This window comes from Anopheles maculipalpis, chromosome 2RL (assembly GCF_943734695.1).
Source record: "Anopheles maculipalpis chromosome 2RL, idAnoMacuDA_375_x, whole genome shotgun sequence".
NCBI lineage: Eukaryota > Metazoa > Arthropoda > Insecta > Diptera > Culicidae > Anopheles > Anopheles maculipalpis.
This window is the reverse complement of record NC_064871.1, coordinates 827,501-842,118: the sequence shown is the minus strand read 5'-3', so window position 1 is coordinate 842,118 and position 14,618 is coordinate 827,501. Positions and strand designations below refer to the sequence as shown.

Genomic DNA, 14,618 nt, shown 5'->3' with positions numbered 1-14,618 from the left:
AAACAGTGTTTTCTTCGGCGTAGTTTGGCTTTTTTTTTATTTGCCACACAAAAAGAGCTGATTGTTCCAATCAAAATCTGCCCGAAAGAAAAGGAAACCTCTGCAAGACTTCACTAGATCGGAATAGATGTTGATTTACGTTTCCTGGTTCACTTTCTCAATAAACCTTTCGCTGTGTTTGAAGCAGGAGATACACTCCATGGACATCTGGACTGTAATCTTGTTTAGAAGAGCATAATTTACTTCCCATTCTGGAAGGCCAGAACAGAATCGACAAAGAACTAGGAACCTTACGAGTAAGACAATTGTCATGCTCCCAAACACCCACCAACATATTTCTTTGCACTTCACCCGTGGTCGTATATATTTGTTTCTTATTTTTATCGCCTACCAGCATTCCATCCCATTTCCACAAATTTGTCTCATTTTCCGAACGAAACACAAAATCCATTTGATTTTCCCGCTCCTCCCTTTGTCAACGAAACAAAACTCAACTCCAAATTCAGCTCAGCAAAGCTCGGGTAGGGACGGAAAATATAAAATGCAAATTATTAGCCAAACTTTTTACCTTCAATAAATTTCTCTTCCAGCAAGAAGACCACCTTACCTTCACTGCACTACAGTACAGTAGAGTCTTACGGTACGGTGGTGACTTCACCTGCCCCACTGCATCCACACTTTCCATGCCCTTTTTTGTGATAACACCACTGTATCGAAGAAACAAAGATGTCCTGACTGCCTGCGTCCTCGCTTTGGCACTTTTCTTTTTCTTCCTTTGCTTGGATGTAGCAATGAATCTTTTCAAACAGTTGTCTACTACTGCACCCGTGGAAATGGTTTGTGGAAGTGGAAAAAAAAATTACAAAATTTGAAAATCTTCTGCTCGGTTATCTTCGACTCAACCTACCACTATTCCAGTTCGAGTTTCTATTCTAGTCGATTTTGGATGCATCCAAATTCTCAATGGAGGAAAGACTTTTCATTACGATCATCGCTTCAGAAATGACCGCCAGTCCCGCTTCCAGCCTTCCAGTAAATCATCTCCGTGCCGCCGTGGCATTACCATCTATCCAGGCTGATGAAGGGTGGTTATGTACCGTAGCGTAAATGATTGCATCCTCTGGTCTGCAACACTGCAAGAAGTATTTCTGTGGAACGCTTAAAAAAGGACCGGACACAAAAATTGCAACCGGATAAAAGTTTGATAACAAGTTTTCCTTCTTTATAGCCTAGTGCCTGTTACAAAACATGCGGTATTTAACGCAAAAGCTGTTTCCGGTGGAAGTTTAGTTAATTGTACTCGTCGCCCAATTTCGTCTAGCAGATCTTGTGCTTTCAAACTTTCGCTACTGTTGCGTGAGAGTAAAAGGGGTTCGCCTTTATAGCTGTAACACACCTTCTTACATTGTGCAATCGTGTGCGGTCCAACAATTGATGTGATTTTCTCGTCCAATTGAAGGACTTCTTCCAGTTTCTATTAACTATGGTGTATACATTTAAAAACTATACTCTTGTTTTTGCAACGTGATGAAGGTAAAACGAATAACTAATAGTGGTATAGTCTTCTATTAAGTTTGTGGGATGATCCAGTGTCAAAAACAGATTCCCTGAGCCATTTTTACGTTTATTGTGTTTTTTTGTAACGTTAGTTGTGAATGTGACATTGGTCTTACGAAATTTCTCGTCACACTATGTGGCAGCGTGAAGTCAGTTTTTTTTCTTATTGCACACATTCAAACCCATTTTACAGTGCGCTATTTACTCCCAAAAACTTACTAGCGATATTTACTGCTAAAAATCAAGCGCTAATCCTTTACTCGAAGCACCAAAAGCAGTAAAAAATGTCAATTTATCGAAATAATAATATCCCCTCATTTGCACACGTAGTACTTATAATCATTATTGTTTGCAAGCCAGCAACACGTAAATATCCTTCAATGGGAATAAGAGGCACAACTTCTTCCCCTTCATACCCAGTCAGTGTGAGCCATTAGTGTGCTAAAAGCAAGTTCTCAAAATTGTCTCACGTACCGCAACGCAGAACGCAATCTAATCTCCCAATAGGAACGATGAGGAAATGCTTACGCCATCCACCGACTTTTGGTGACGTTTACTTCAAGCCGTTCTCGCCTGGGAGGTGTTAAGATCGCATTAACTTCCTCCCACTGCATCGCACCGATCGCACACACCCACCCTTGCGCCTCAGTAGCATCACATCTCTCAAACACCTTGCAAGGAGACCGATTTCTTCCTTTATGGGTAATGGACGGTATCATGCCGCGTTTTTTGCAGGGAAAAATGGCAGCCTAAAGGCGGCAGGACTTCTTAACACTCGTCAACAAATAAATATTAGACACCAGAAACAACCTGAACGGCCTATTGCTGCCACGCAAGGGATCCTGCCGCACTCAACCCCTTTTGTTCGCTGTGTTTCAATCCAGCTTCCCGCCGAAATGGGTGGTAGTATGGTATGGGCCTCCCCGAGGGCATCATTGAGCGCCGCACTGTTGTCGGTGAGCGTGCGCTAACAAACGCCATTAACACAACGATAATGGGGAATATTTTCGGAAAATTTGTAACACCTTCGAATAATTAGATTAATTCTCAACACATATTTGTCATTAGAAGAAATCATCACCACCGTTTTCCCCGTACGGTTCATGGCCGATATGGAGCGTTAAGGTGTTTTCCTTCACACCCGAAAATGGTTACGGTTGTTGCTGCGGGAAGAGGTACGAGCGAAAAGAAATAATTTGAATTTTTCTGTTCATAATTTGTGCCACGGCCGACACCATCAGTTACAGCATTAGCACCGTTACAGTAACAACAGCACGGCGCTCAGTGATTAATAAATCAAAACCAGCACAACAAGCCCTCCATTCGCCACAGCACAAACACAAACAGCTTCAGTGGCTGCAGCAAAGCAAGGACTGCTTTTAATTTGTAGGAAAATTTTCAATTGCCAATGCTTTCCCCCAATGATTCAAACACCTGATCGCATTTGCAATGTTGGGCTGTTGTGTCTGCAGAAAGAAAGCTTCATTGGAGCGAAAAATTAAAACAAAATCATTTCTCCTAGCATCACTTCCATCCACTCGAATTAAACGAAACACAGACTGGATCTGTTTAATGCTTTCATAGTAGAATCCACTATAGCTGTTCCGATAACATTTTTGTTCTGTGTGTTACAACCTGTATACCGGGGCTTTATCAAAAAGTCGTAGTTAATTCAATTCTGTGCAATAGGCAAAAACAAAGAAAAAATAATGCTCTGAAAATTACTGTGATTACATCGACAACAACAGTTGTGGGTTGTAAAAACGACCTCAAATCGAAATTCGATGTCAAAGCAAAAAGTGACCAAGAGTGAAAGTGTCCTCCTTACCGCCTCGTTGATCCTGAATTCGTCGTGGAAAGTTTTTCCATTGGAATCTCCGTGGTTGTCCGCGATTGTTTTAGGGTGGTAAAATTGTGAATACATTAAATCACAACTCAATTAAAATTGAATACAAATTTCCCACAAACAGTGAAATTCTGCGGAATGGAAAATGGATAGAAATAAAGTGATTTTCTGTCACCATCATACCACAGCTCGGATTTGGTTTTTTGTTCCGTTTTCTTTCTAATGGCGTAATCAACAGAAATTGATAGGTCGTGTAGAATGTCTGTTTTTTTTCTTTTTGCTTTAAACAAAACCAAAGCAAGGTGAACCATCGTCTCACTCTCTCTCTCTCTCTCTCTGTAGGCGAATTCTTTCGATTCTTCACTCATTTACTCCTGCTTTGATAATGGTGCGCTTCTGCATAAATTAAAAATTAATTTAAAAATCAATCATCACAACAGCGCAGAACTCCAATGTCCCTCAGGTTCAAGTCTTGAAAATGAAAAAGAAAACACGGGAAAACCGATGGAAATGGGGAAAAAACAAAACCCTGGTGAGATAATTAATGTAGTCTACTGCATAACGAAACAACTTCGGCATCCCTTAAACAAAGCAATGGTAATGAACTGCTGATAGATCTGGTGATAACAGTGATTATTCGATTTAAAATTATCAAAAACCCAGTCAGTAAGTCGTCTGTCAAACAAGCCTATTGTGCATTGCTTATGTGTGTGTGTGTGTTGGATTGTACTGCTTCTACATTGACTAAGGCCATAGGCTCCACCACAGAACCAGATAATGGGTGACAACTCCAGATGCTCCAAAGCTCCATTAATATTCATAGTCTGCTATTACAACCATAAGCGCTTCCACCCAATGAAGTGTGATATAGGAGGACCATCTTGAAGGTATCCTTGCAGTAAGCCAGGAAACTGAACGCGATTGATCCTGGCTCGAATTGTACGTCAATTAGAAGAAATATGCATGTGGCATTGTTTGCATATCGTTTTGTTATGCTCTTGTAGTTGTAGGTTGGTAATTTGCTATTCGATCATTATGACCATACATTAAGTGTGTGTAAACTATAAATGCATGAAAATTACTGGCACTGAATAATTCATGAATATTCAAAGTATGATCGGAATGCGTAGAAGATATTGCAAACCGTATTAAAATTTTCCGATTTTAATACGGTTTAATACTGTTAATATTCGATCAAAGATCAATTTCAATTAATTAACAAAATTCGCACATGTTTTAGTGTATATGCTATTCATGCTAAAAAGTTGTACGTGTACGGGTTGTACCCCAAATTTGCAACGTTAGTAATATGCCTGCTTTAGTTAACCTGCTTCAGAGCATTCAACGCGTTACGTGCTGGTGAGATGCCAAACATAACAGAAGACGAATTTTTCAAACAATTGAGATTGTTTTAATGTTACATTCATTGCATATCTTTTTTCCCCATCACCCATCCAGAACAAGTCAAGACGTTCACAGCTTTTTCCTCAAAATACTCATTCTGTTTATGTTCATATCGTTGTAAAAGAGCAGCAACACACGCTCGAATGTTTGGTGCTCGTGTTTCACGGTAACATTACAAGCAAACTGCACACCACGACCATCGGTAGAATTCTTTCCTCAAGGGCTCTTTACTTTGCTATTCTTTTAATCATTCCTACTTTTCCTCCTTTTCCTTTGGATGGGGTTTTTTGGTTACTCTCTCCTTTAGAGCACTCCTTATCGTGCAAGTCATGTAATCTGCAGCAACCCGCCATAGGAAAATGACAAACCAGTCGGTACGTCACTTTGCTCCTCATCGTTATCTAAGGCATCTTCTTCCGCCGATGAAAGCATACGATCACATCGCAGAGTTGGTTACTCTAGCATCAAAGGATTAGTTGTACGAAAAAAGATGCGACGGTTCATTTTACTGAAAACTAACCCATTTCCGTGAACTCCATAACATCGGAAGGAATTTTTGTGGCACTCCGTGTAACGTTGTGGATAACAAAGATTTTTAACAAAGTCATTTGTCTCTTTGCATATAGCATTAAAATGGTCTATATCTTGAGGACAATAACTTCGCACAGGCTAATAAAAATAATCAGTTCACAATACGCAAACAAATGATATTGGCCAACTCCACAAAAGAGCATCAAGTCGTCGTTAATTGCTGGAAGAAAATTACAATCGCCAATGAGTGGATTTTTCCATTCTTCCCGGACAAAAACATCGAACTTGCTACGAGTACCGAGGAAACCCAAACTCTTGCTACTTTTCTGACTTGCAGGAAAATTCGCCATGAAACGAAAGGAAAGAGTTTAGTTGCCCCATAAGAAAGAAACTTTGTGCGGTAGAGACAGGACGAGGTCACACGCCAGATATTCGGTAAAACAGATACAAGTCTAATGCAGACACAATCCCAGGGATCAGTGAATTTTCCGGCTCAATCGAAGTAACTTCGATAAACGACCTACCTTTCGCCTTTATCTACACGGCCAACTTTGCTGGTTCTGGCTGGTTGGGTGTCTGTGGTGGCTGACCTGGTGGTCTGGATGGAAACCGCCGCATCAATTATGCTACTTACACTATCAGAAATTATTTGGGATAAAAAATACTCCCACCAACTGGTTGTTGTGTACGTTCCCAGTTGGTTACATTAACTACCACCGATAGAGCCCGATCAATGGTGGTGCGGAAAATTATGCTAATATTCGGATGCGGATAGGAAAAGCAAGCAGTTATCTGACGCCTGCTTTGGTCTGTTTTCCCTCCTTAGAAACGCACAGGTTACCATGGCTCATACGATTGATGGTAGTCTGGTTTCGGGCAAAAGACTCCTGTAGGAAAGGATTTCAACGACTTGCCTTCTTCATTAGATGTTTTCCGTTCGCGTTGAAATAATGCAAAGCGGAATATACGCGATAAAAAGTCAACCCCTTCCTGTAAATTTTCTTGAATGGTGGTCTGTAACGAAAAGAGAAAGAAAAATGAGGCAATTTTTTGATAAAACCCTGAGTTGTCTCCGATGGCACTTCCTAACCAGCTACGAGAAACGATCAAACTGGGAGTAGTTATAATTTTTATCTCGCCTACAGTACCATCCACTGCTTGGCTTAAAAGAATGTCATATGCCTATGGTTTTTGTGACCAAAACACGTGTTACGAAAGACAAAGAGTTGTTGTAAGTTGTCTCTCTGGTAGCGTGATTTATTTCTATGCATACTCCTTGTCTTTAAAATCCATTTCAGTTTTGCTTTCCTCACCAATTTTTGTATTACAAACATCCAATCTTCCGAATACAAAACGTCGTTGACTGTTTTCTCTATTATGTTGCATCAAAAACAGTAAAAGCATACACCTTCGGTGGCCAAAGCTTCGTCCGTTATCCGTCCGTTGGTTTTAATTGAAGACATTAGATTATTTGATCTGTGAAAGTAATTAGTTTGCCCGAAATAATCCAATCATAACAGTAAAAATTAAAATTTACATATTTTAATAAAAATCTCGGATTCGCGCTGACACCACGAGCGTCACCCATCGTTATCCTGTGTACACAACAAGCGCTCCGGTTCGAACGAAGAAGCTCTCGTGCTCCACCTAACCTACCTGAACGAGTTGCCAACGTCTTTCGCACTCATTAGGAGCATTAGTGCGCACCTTCGCAACGCTTTTACCACACCTCTCTACAAACCATCGAAGTGATCTCTCGTTCGCTAAAGGGCTTATTTTTAACTCACAATCACGCACTTCAATTGCGTTTGCGTTGCGGTGTCAAGAAACATAAGCACGCACGACGATGCCTCTAGCCTGTGCTCACGGTGAAAAAGTGACGCTCATTTCCAATGATACGCGGCGTGCCCTACGGGCTCTCAACATTCGACAGCGAATCTTACGAAGTGCTGTCTGAGTCTGAAAGAGCAGAGCAAATCTTGATACGAAATGAATTTTAATACTTTTTATAAACTTTAGAAATTAACACTTTCTCACTCACACACGCACCGTTCCGAGGAAAGTGCATTTCCGAGGAATGAAACGGCTTTCGAGGGAAGGGAGTGCCTAGGGAATTTACTTACACTTCTTGCCTCGCTTCAAGTGGACAATCAATAGCACAAGACTTGCTTTCTTTACCTTGTTGCCACCCTGGCTGTTAATGGTACATGACACAAGAAAAATGTTTCAGTGGCTTACTCAAGGTCCGTGTGGAACATTTGCTGATTGTGCAGTTTTGAATAAATTTCCCATCTTCCAAGAAGTCCTTTCTCTTTCTCCTGGGGGAAGGTGAACGGGTTGGAATAGCTTACGATCATACCTTTAAGCGTGTCATTGAAATGCCAGAACGGCTTACATCGATGACTTTTGATGAGTTGAGTAAAAAACTGGAGTCAGCAGCATAAGAATTTCGCTCTATATTTGCAATCTCCTACCCATTGAATAGTAGCACAATAATCAAAAATGCACGACCAATTAACTGAAATTCATAGAATTCATTCATTTCTTCCACCCCTGACACGAGAAGGGGCTGCGGAAAGGATAATCAAACACGATTCTCTAAAACTGCAACTGTAGATTCGACACCCGGTGGCTGTGGCCACCGGTAATAACCATCATCGTCGGCAAACGCGGATTATCAGCCATCGAAAGGGCTTCGAGGGAAGGAAATCGGAAGGTGCGCTAGTACACAGTGTAAAGGACATTACCGTTCTCCAAGCAACAATACCCCAATACTTCCTAAACCTTCTCCATCGCATGTTCCACGGTGCTGTGTGTGTGTAGCTGGTGGGATAATTTTAAATTTTTATTGTCACCGATTTGGTTTCATTACTTTGGTTGCTTGGCTTATCTTCACCGGCGCAGCCCAATCCGCGCCCGTCATTCGCGAACAGTCACGCTGTTACCATTATCGACCACAACAACAATTCCCTCGGTTGGGTTGGTTGAGTGGAGACGGTAGGCGACTTTTAATGGGTGAGCACTATCGACGAACCTGACACGGTTTGTCCTCCTTTCCATACCAGAAAACAGTACAACACACCGAATGCCGGATGCCGAAAGTGTTAGGTCGAAATTAAAATCGCTGATTACCAGGGCCGCGGATACTTGGCTGCTTCTCTCCACAGCGCGGGACGACACGAATGACGAACAAGATAATAATCGTTCGGCAGTGTTTTTGCTGAAAAATGGTCACGATTATTGCACAGTAATAACAAAAACAGGGCGAGCAAGGCAGGTGGTTTTCCTTTCCGCCACGGTATTGGCGTTCGAAAAAGGAGTTTGATTAATTTTTTACGATTATTGTTATGATCGCTACCTGGAAAAGGAGAACATCGGTCAGACTATTTCTTTAATGGTACTCACTTTGCGCTAACGATTGCGACGCCGCAAATAGCGAAAGATGGTTGCTTGCTCTTCTTGTTGATTTATTGTCTCTAAACATGGCATGACCGAACTTTCGTGAAATTTCTGATATGCCTCTACTTAGCATAGCCTCCAATTGTACAAGAAAATTATGTATTTGTGTACAGATAGTTACGTTTGTAAATATTTTAATAATACCGAAACCAAAACTACCAGATGTGCGCACCACTTGCGTACTGGATTATTTTTATCGTAGAATAATATTTTTATTTCGATGCCCTTTTTTGCGTGAGCCACTCTGGGACGCTGCATCCAGATGCTTTGTTACGGCGAAAAGTAGCGTATCCACATAAATTAAATCCAACCACAGAAAACAAAACGAAGGGACAAGTAAGTTTTCACTGCTTTCTCTCGTTCTTGCAACGCGCAACAAAAACTTCAAAACCTCGATCCCTTTTTAAGAAACCCGTTAAGAAGATAAGGCAAAAACTTGCGTTCGACCAGTGTGCGGTAGGCAGTTGTGTTGTTACCTAACGTCTATAATACTTTTATAGTTTACATCTTACCTAAAACGTTGACAATATTCAGGATAAAGAAAAGTTTCTCCATCCTCACGTTCATTAATGGAGGTGTTGGAACACACACACACCCACACAAGAGGAGGGTGGATCGCATTAACCCACCAAGAACTGAAAATCCAAGATAGTTATTTGTGCAAACGAAAACATAAGTACAGCATAACCAGATCTAAGGCCAACGACCAAACGGGTGACCAAACGGCGGAAAAGGGAAAAGCTACCTACAAAAAATCGGCCAAACCCTTCCCAGCTTATGCTGTTGCAGTGGAAAGCATTGAAAAAAAAATCGAGCTAACAAGAAAAATTATACCATTCTTTGGTCCCCTTCAGGGTTTATATTCTTTCATTATGTTCTTTTTTTACATTTGTGGCATTGCTGTTTCGGTTTCGCACACATACGCGCGGGCACAAGCATAATTTCCTCATCGTATTATGGTGTGCCGTATGTTTTTCCCCGTTCAATCTGACCGCTGCGCTGCTAAGTTTGGGCTTTGAGAGTAGAGAGTCAACTTTTTAGTAGCTGCACACAACCTCTCAAACAATAATTCCTATATTTTAATGTGTGTATATTTTAAGCGGATACGATTTCGTACAAATGCTCTTAATCGCATGACCGTCAGCGTTGTTTCAGTCATGCCGGAGCCAAAGCCGCTAGTGACCCTTTTCCCGGTTTTCACATTCCTCCCCCTCCTGTCTCCCCGGTTAGCCATCTGACCCACACCCGCGAGCAGCCATTAGACCAGGCGAGATGACCGGGGTAAAGACGGTATTGAAGATAAGTGGTGTGTGGGTAGTTTTGGGAAACTCTTTTTTTATTTGTATTTATCTTCCAGCGACATCCTAGCCCTTCTCCTCCACAACGAGGACCACGCGTGCCACGCGGTCCTGGGCGCAGGTTTTTATTTATTTTCGGGGGCTTGAGTTCCCATCATGAGATTAAAATATTTATCTGTGTGTCTCTCGTTTCACCGCTGTGTGATCCGCTTTTCAAATATGTCCTGGTCCGTGGTTTTCTTATTTGGTATCCTTCCTCCCAAAAAAATAAAGCATACAGAGAAAGCCAACAAAAAATTCCTGCTTAAGTACAAGAACGCACTGCAGCAACAAACAAAAAATACTCCAAAATGGAAAAATCATTTCTTTGTTGAGGATGGAAAAATTACCAACAAACCGAGGAAAGGAAGGGAATTATCGCGTAGGGTTGTCCCTCCGAGCATGTCCCTCCCAAAGTTCTTAAGGTTCGAAAGGGTTGATTCACTTCATCCACCATCGACCGACCGCGGACTCACGCTCTGTGTAGAACAGCCGACTAGCTGGCATGATTTTGGGGATGAAAAAGATCGACCGGTCCTTATCCTTATCCTCTGCCTAACTGAGCCGAAACACACGCGCCATACGAGACAGTAATATGAGTAATGTGGACATATTTTCGCTCGTTACAGATGTAGACAAATGAGCATAGCTATGTTAATTCCCTTGCAGCAGCAACAGCAAAAAAGGAAGGCAAAATTTTATATTGGTAATATTTTGTCTCCGGGATGTAATCGAGGGAATAACGACGAAAACCCAGAACAGATACACAGTGATGACTCGTTGGAAATGTGGTTAAGCCACTAGACTTTCACACCCCACAACCGGCATCAAATCCAATCAATAACCATGTGCCATGTACGTTGTATTATCGTGTTTAAATTTAAAAGAAAGTCCTTCCTGTGTACCAAACGATAAAATCTAATTTAACATTTGACAAGCTCGCCTTACATCGAGAAGCTGTAGTTCCTCCCGAACACATACCGGTCAAGTGGACAGACGTTTGTGAGTGTGACCATTTGTAAGTATGCAAACGATTTCGATGTGGTAGCGCGGGCCTTATCGCGTTGAATTGCTGCTGAATCTATCATGATTTGACCAGACCGTACACACGCTGTCTGGTACGAATGAGAAAAGAAGATTCGAAGGGTTTTGTAAGAGGCTTTGTATTAATTTAAACATGATACACTAATACGTTTTTTCTTCTCACTGCTCACACAATACGAAGTGTATTTTTTCCCCAAATTTCTCGGTTCCTTTTTTTCGAAGGTATCAGTATTAAAACAGAAACGATTTATGTAGAAAGTGGAAACTGCTTAAAACGAACGGTCACAATGGAAGAAGGGTTATGCTGCAACCAGATTGCTTTATTGTCATCCCAATTCTGGGCAGCACTCGAATCTGCAATCCCTGTACCCGGTCTTCGCTATCTCTCTGCCCTCCGTTCCGTCTTCATGTGCCATTTCCTACGATTCAGTGATGACTTTTCACCCGGTTCCCCGAGCAGACGAAGCAGCAGCAGCAGCAAATTCTGTGCGATGATGCTTGTACTTCTCAAGTTTGGGGAATTAGGGATATAAATGAATATTAACGTGTCCGAAAAGGGGTCGCCCTGGCAAGGGTGGTGGATAGCAGTGACAACTCATACCATTTACCGCACTCTGATTAGCCTTGGTCCGCGCGTGTAAAGGTTGTAGATCAACTCACAATACGGAACACCGTGGCATGTGAGGACGTGAGCGGGTCCGGTTCCAAGGGCCGTTATCGTTTTTCTCGCCAGCCTTGTGGGAAATGGTAGTACTTTTTAATTTTACTAAATTATAATATACCTTCGGCACCAACAGGCTCCTGTTTGGGAGGTCCCCCCGCGTGCCACAGATATGAAAGAGTTGGAATCGCCCTTTTTTCTGTACCGCTTCTCCGTCGCTATTTTAAATCTGAGAGATAGAGAGGTGTAGAGCCTCCACTATTCATATGTGAGTTACAATCCTGACGATGTAGAATAACGAAAGCGATTTTTTCTGTTTCAATTTGTGATCCTGCAATGGAATGACTTACACAGGGAAGACAGACAAAAAAATAACCGCGCGACTTTTATTGCAGCTTTTGTTTTTCCGTTCCCTCAAGCTATATATTCCATTTAGTTCAGATGCAAATGAGGATTTAAAATGAATTAATCGCCTAACGGCGATTACAGTGAGCTTTGCGTTATTTGCATTACTAGTAAGCTGTTGCAATGGACGAATCGCTAGTATCTTCAAATAGTCTTAACTTCTGCAGTATCATTTTATTTTCGATATATTTGCCAGAATATTGCGGATTTCTTACTCAAAACCGCTTTATCGACACCCTTTCATCGTTAAAAATTCCTACCAATCCCCAAAACGCTCCAGATGCAAATGTACAAATGATGTTTACGCCGTGTTTGATGACACGCACCGACCATGCAACCGAACCAGCTCCGTTCGAGTTTTAGTTGGTGGATAATGTTCTCCACCAAATAGTCCCCGCTTTTCGCAGGTTCGTCTAAGCGATCTTCCCCACAACGCTGCAGTTTCCAGCCACTTAGCGCCCATCCTTCTCCGTCCGCGGGCCACGTGCCAGGGTCAGAAAGCAAGCTTTAACCTTCTTTTCGCCAACCACACGGTCCCCGATGCTCACAAATGGATTTCGGGTCTGTGGAGGCCTATACACCGTTGGCGCAAAGCGGCAAAAGCTTGCGGGTGCCGGAAAAAGGATTAAAATCCGTACCGTGCGCGCACAATGTTTATAGATTTTTATTTACATTTAAATTTATAAATTAATTTGAAGAAAATGCAAAATACATGTCGGTGGCCCGCGCCGGAATCCGTGTATCCGAGTGGGAAAACTTTTCGATTTATTTGCGTTTCAAACTCTCCTGTCTGATGCCCGCGACACTCTGTGCCGGCGACAGTATAATGCCATCTTTTGCCAAACTGGCCCAGCCCCCGCGCAGTGTGGCGCTGGTACGTACACGGGTTTGGTGTATTTGTGTACATGCGGAAAATGGTACCGTTCCGTCCGGTACCCGGCACTGCTGGTGCTGCTGCTGGTGGGTTCATAATTTTCTCTTTGATATCAAATGGAAGTGTTTGTGCGCCGTTGCGCTGCACCACTTTGCCACCGATGTTGTGCGGTGTAGACCCTTGGGATGTTGGGCCGAGATTTACCAAGCATACTCCGCGGGTTTAAGGTCGGTGGCCAAAAACGCATCGTACCGAAAAGCAAAACCTGCTACAAAGAACGCTTTTCCTGGCGCCGCGGTTTGTGTGAGGATTAATATAAGTCGGGTATATTTATGTGTTTACACGCGGTTTGGTTCGTTTGTCACGGGTCGAAAGTTTACTATAAGTGAGACCTGCTCTTACCTTTCGGATATATTATGATTCAATGACTGTGCCACCAGCAAACAAAATTGGTGTGTTTAAGTCAAGCCATTCCTCAGGCAATCTGTTCCTTTCCGTACAAAACGATCGAAATGAGCAGTACTTATGGGCAAAGTTTTAATTAGCATGTTGCAAGGATACGTCAAGGATTACCAGTACTACGGAGTACGGATTTATCGAGAATGTGGTACCTTATTTGATATATCTTTTTCTTCTATTTTTATACCCTCTGTTGCAGTGCCTACAATCTCGACGAACATCTATTTACCGAAAATGCAATGCTCGAGCTGCTACAGATCCGCTGGCATCCGGCATCTCCGACGGATTCACACCTGCTCGCACTCCTGTCGGACAATTCGATAAGGTAAGCGTCCACTTAGTAGATGCGTTTGGACACAAAACCTCAAAAACCGAATACCGAACCATTTATGTCAGAACACTTGCTTGGGCCGAAAAGCTCAGTGTACCGAATGCCGGATCGTTGATCCGGCACGATGACAACGGCATGATATTATGCCAACAAGGAGAACCCACTGGCGTCTAGAGGGCCGGTACCCCTGGATTCCGATTTCGGAAAGGGCGCTTTTGCCCAAAACAAAAAGAAATAATTGCCTACTATCTGTGTCTGTTTTGCAGAGTGTACGATGTGGACTCGCTCCGTCATGTATGGCGCATTGGACCGACACCAACACCGCAAGCCGTCATCGGTACAGGCGGTACAGGCAAACAAGCCGGTGGTATCATCGCCGGATCACCGGGTAACAACGTGTCCTCGTCCGGAATCACTTCGAAGCTCGCCTATCTTAACAGTCTGGGCGATACGGCTGTTGATTTTGACATCGCACCGCCACGTGTGGTTTCTTCCGCCACCGGTTCTGGAAGTGGTTCTATCGGCGATGCAACGTTCTCACCGACGCTGGCAGGGACGACGACCCTGTCAACGACGTCGTCAACGGTGGCCACCACAGCGAAGTCGGCCATTACTCCGAAGGAAGGTGGTGCCCTCATGAATGTAGGTACCGCTGCAGCTACCTGTGGAGAAGCGTCTGCTCCCTGTTTGTTTTGCCCAGTCTCTCGTGC

The 14,618-nt window shown here is 42.8% G+C and overlaps 3 protein-coding genes across 4 annotated transcripts in view; all 3 read left to right on the top strand.

Annotated features, from left to right (window-relative positions):
• The window catches only part of LOC126558632 (14-3-3 protein epsilon), a 321,858-nt gene that overhangs the window by 199,841 nt on the left and 107,399 nt on the right, over window positions 1-14,618 (top strand). The window lies entirely within an intron of this gene.
• LOC126557153 (nuclear pore complex protein Nup88) overlaps window positions 1-14,618 on the top strand; it is a 48,812-nt gene that overhangs the window by 29,958 nt on the left and 4,236 nt on the right. The window contains exons 3-4 of the mRNA XM_050212831.1: window positions 13,777-13,902; window positions 14,175-14,550. Of these exons, the coding sequence (XP_050068788.1) occupies window positions 13,777-13,902; window positions 14,175-14,550 (502 nt within the window). The remainder of the gene's footprint in view (window positions 1-13,776; window positions 13,903-14,174; window positions 14,551-14,618) is intronic.
• Window positions 1-14,618, top strand: part of LOC126558356 (opsin-1-like) — a 306,086-nt gene that overhangs the window by 287,792 nt on the left and 3,676 nt on the right. The window lies entirely within an intron of this gene.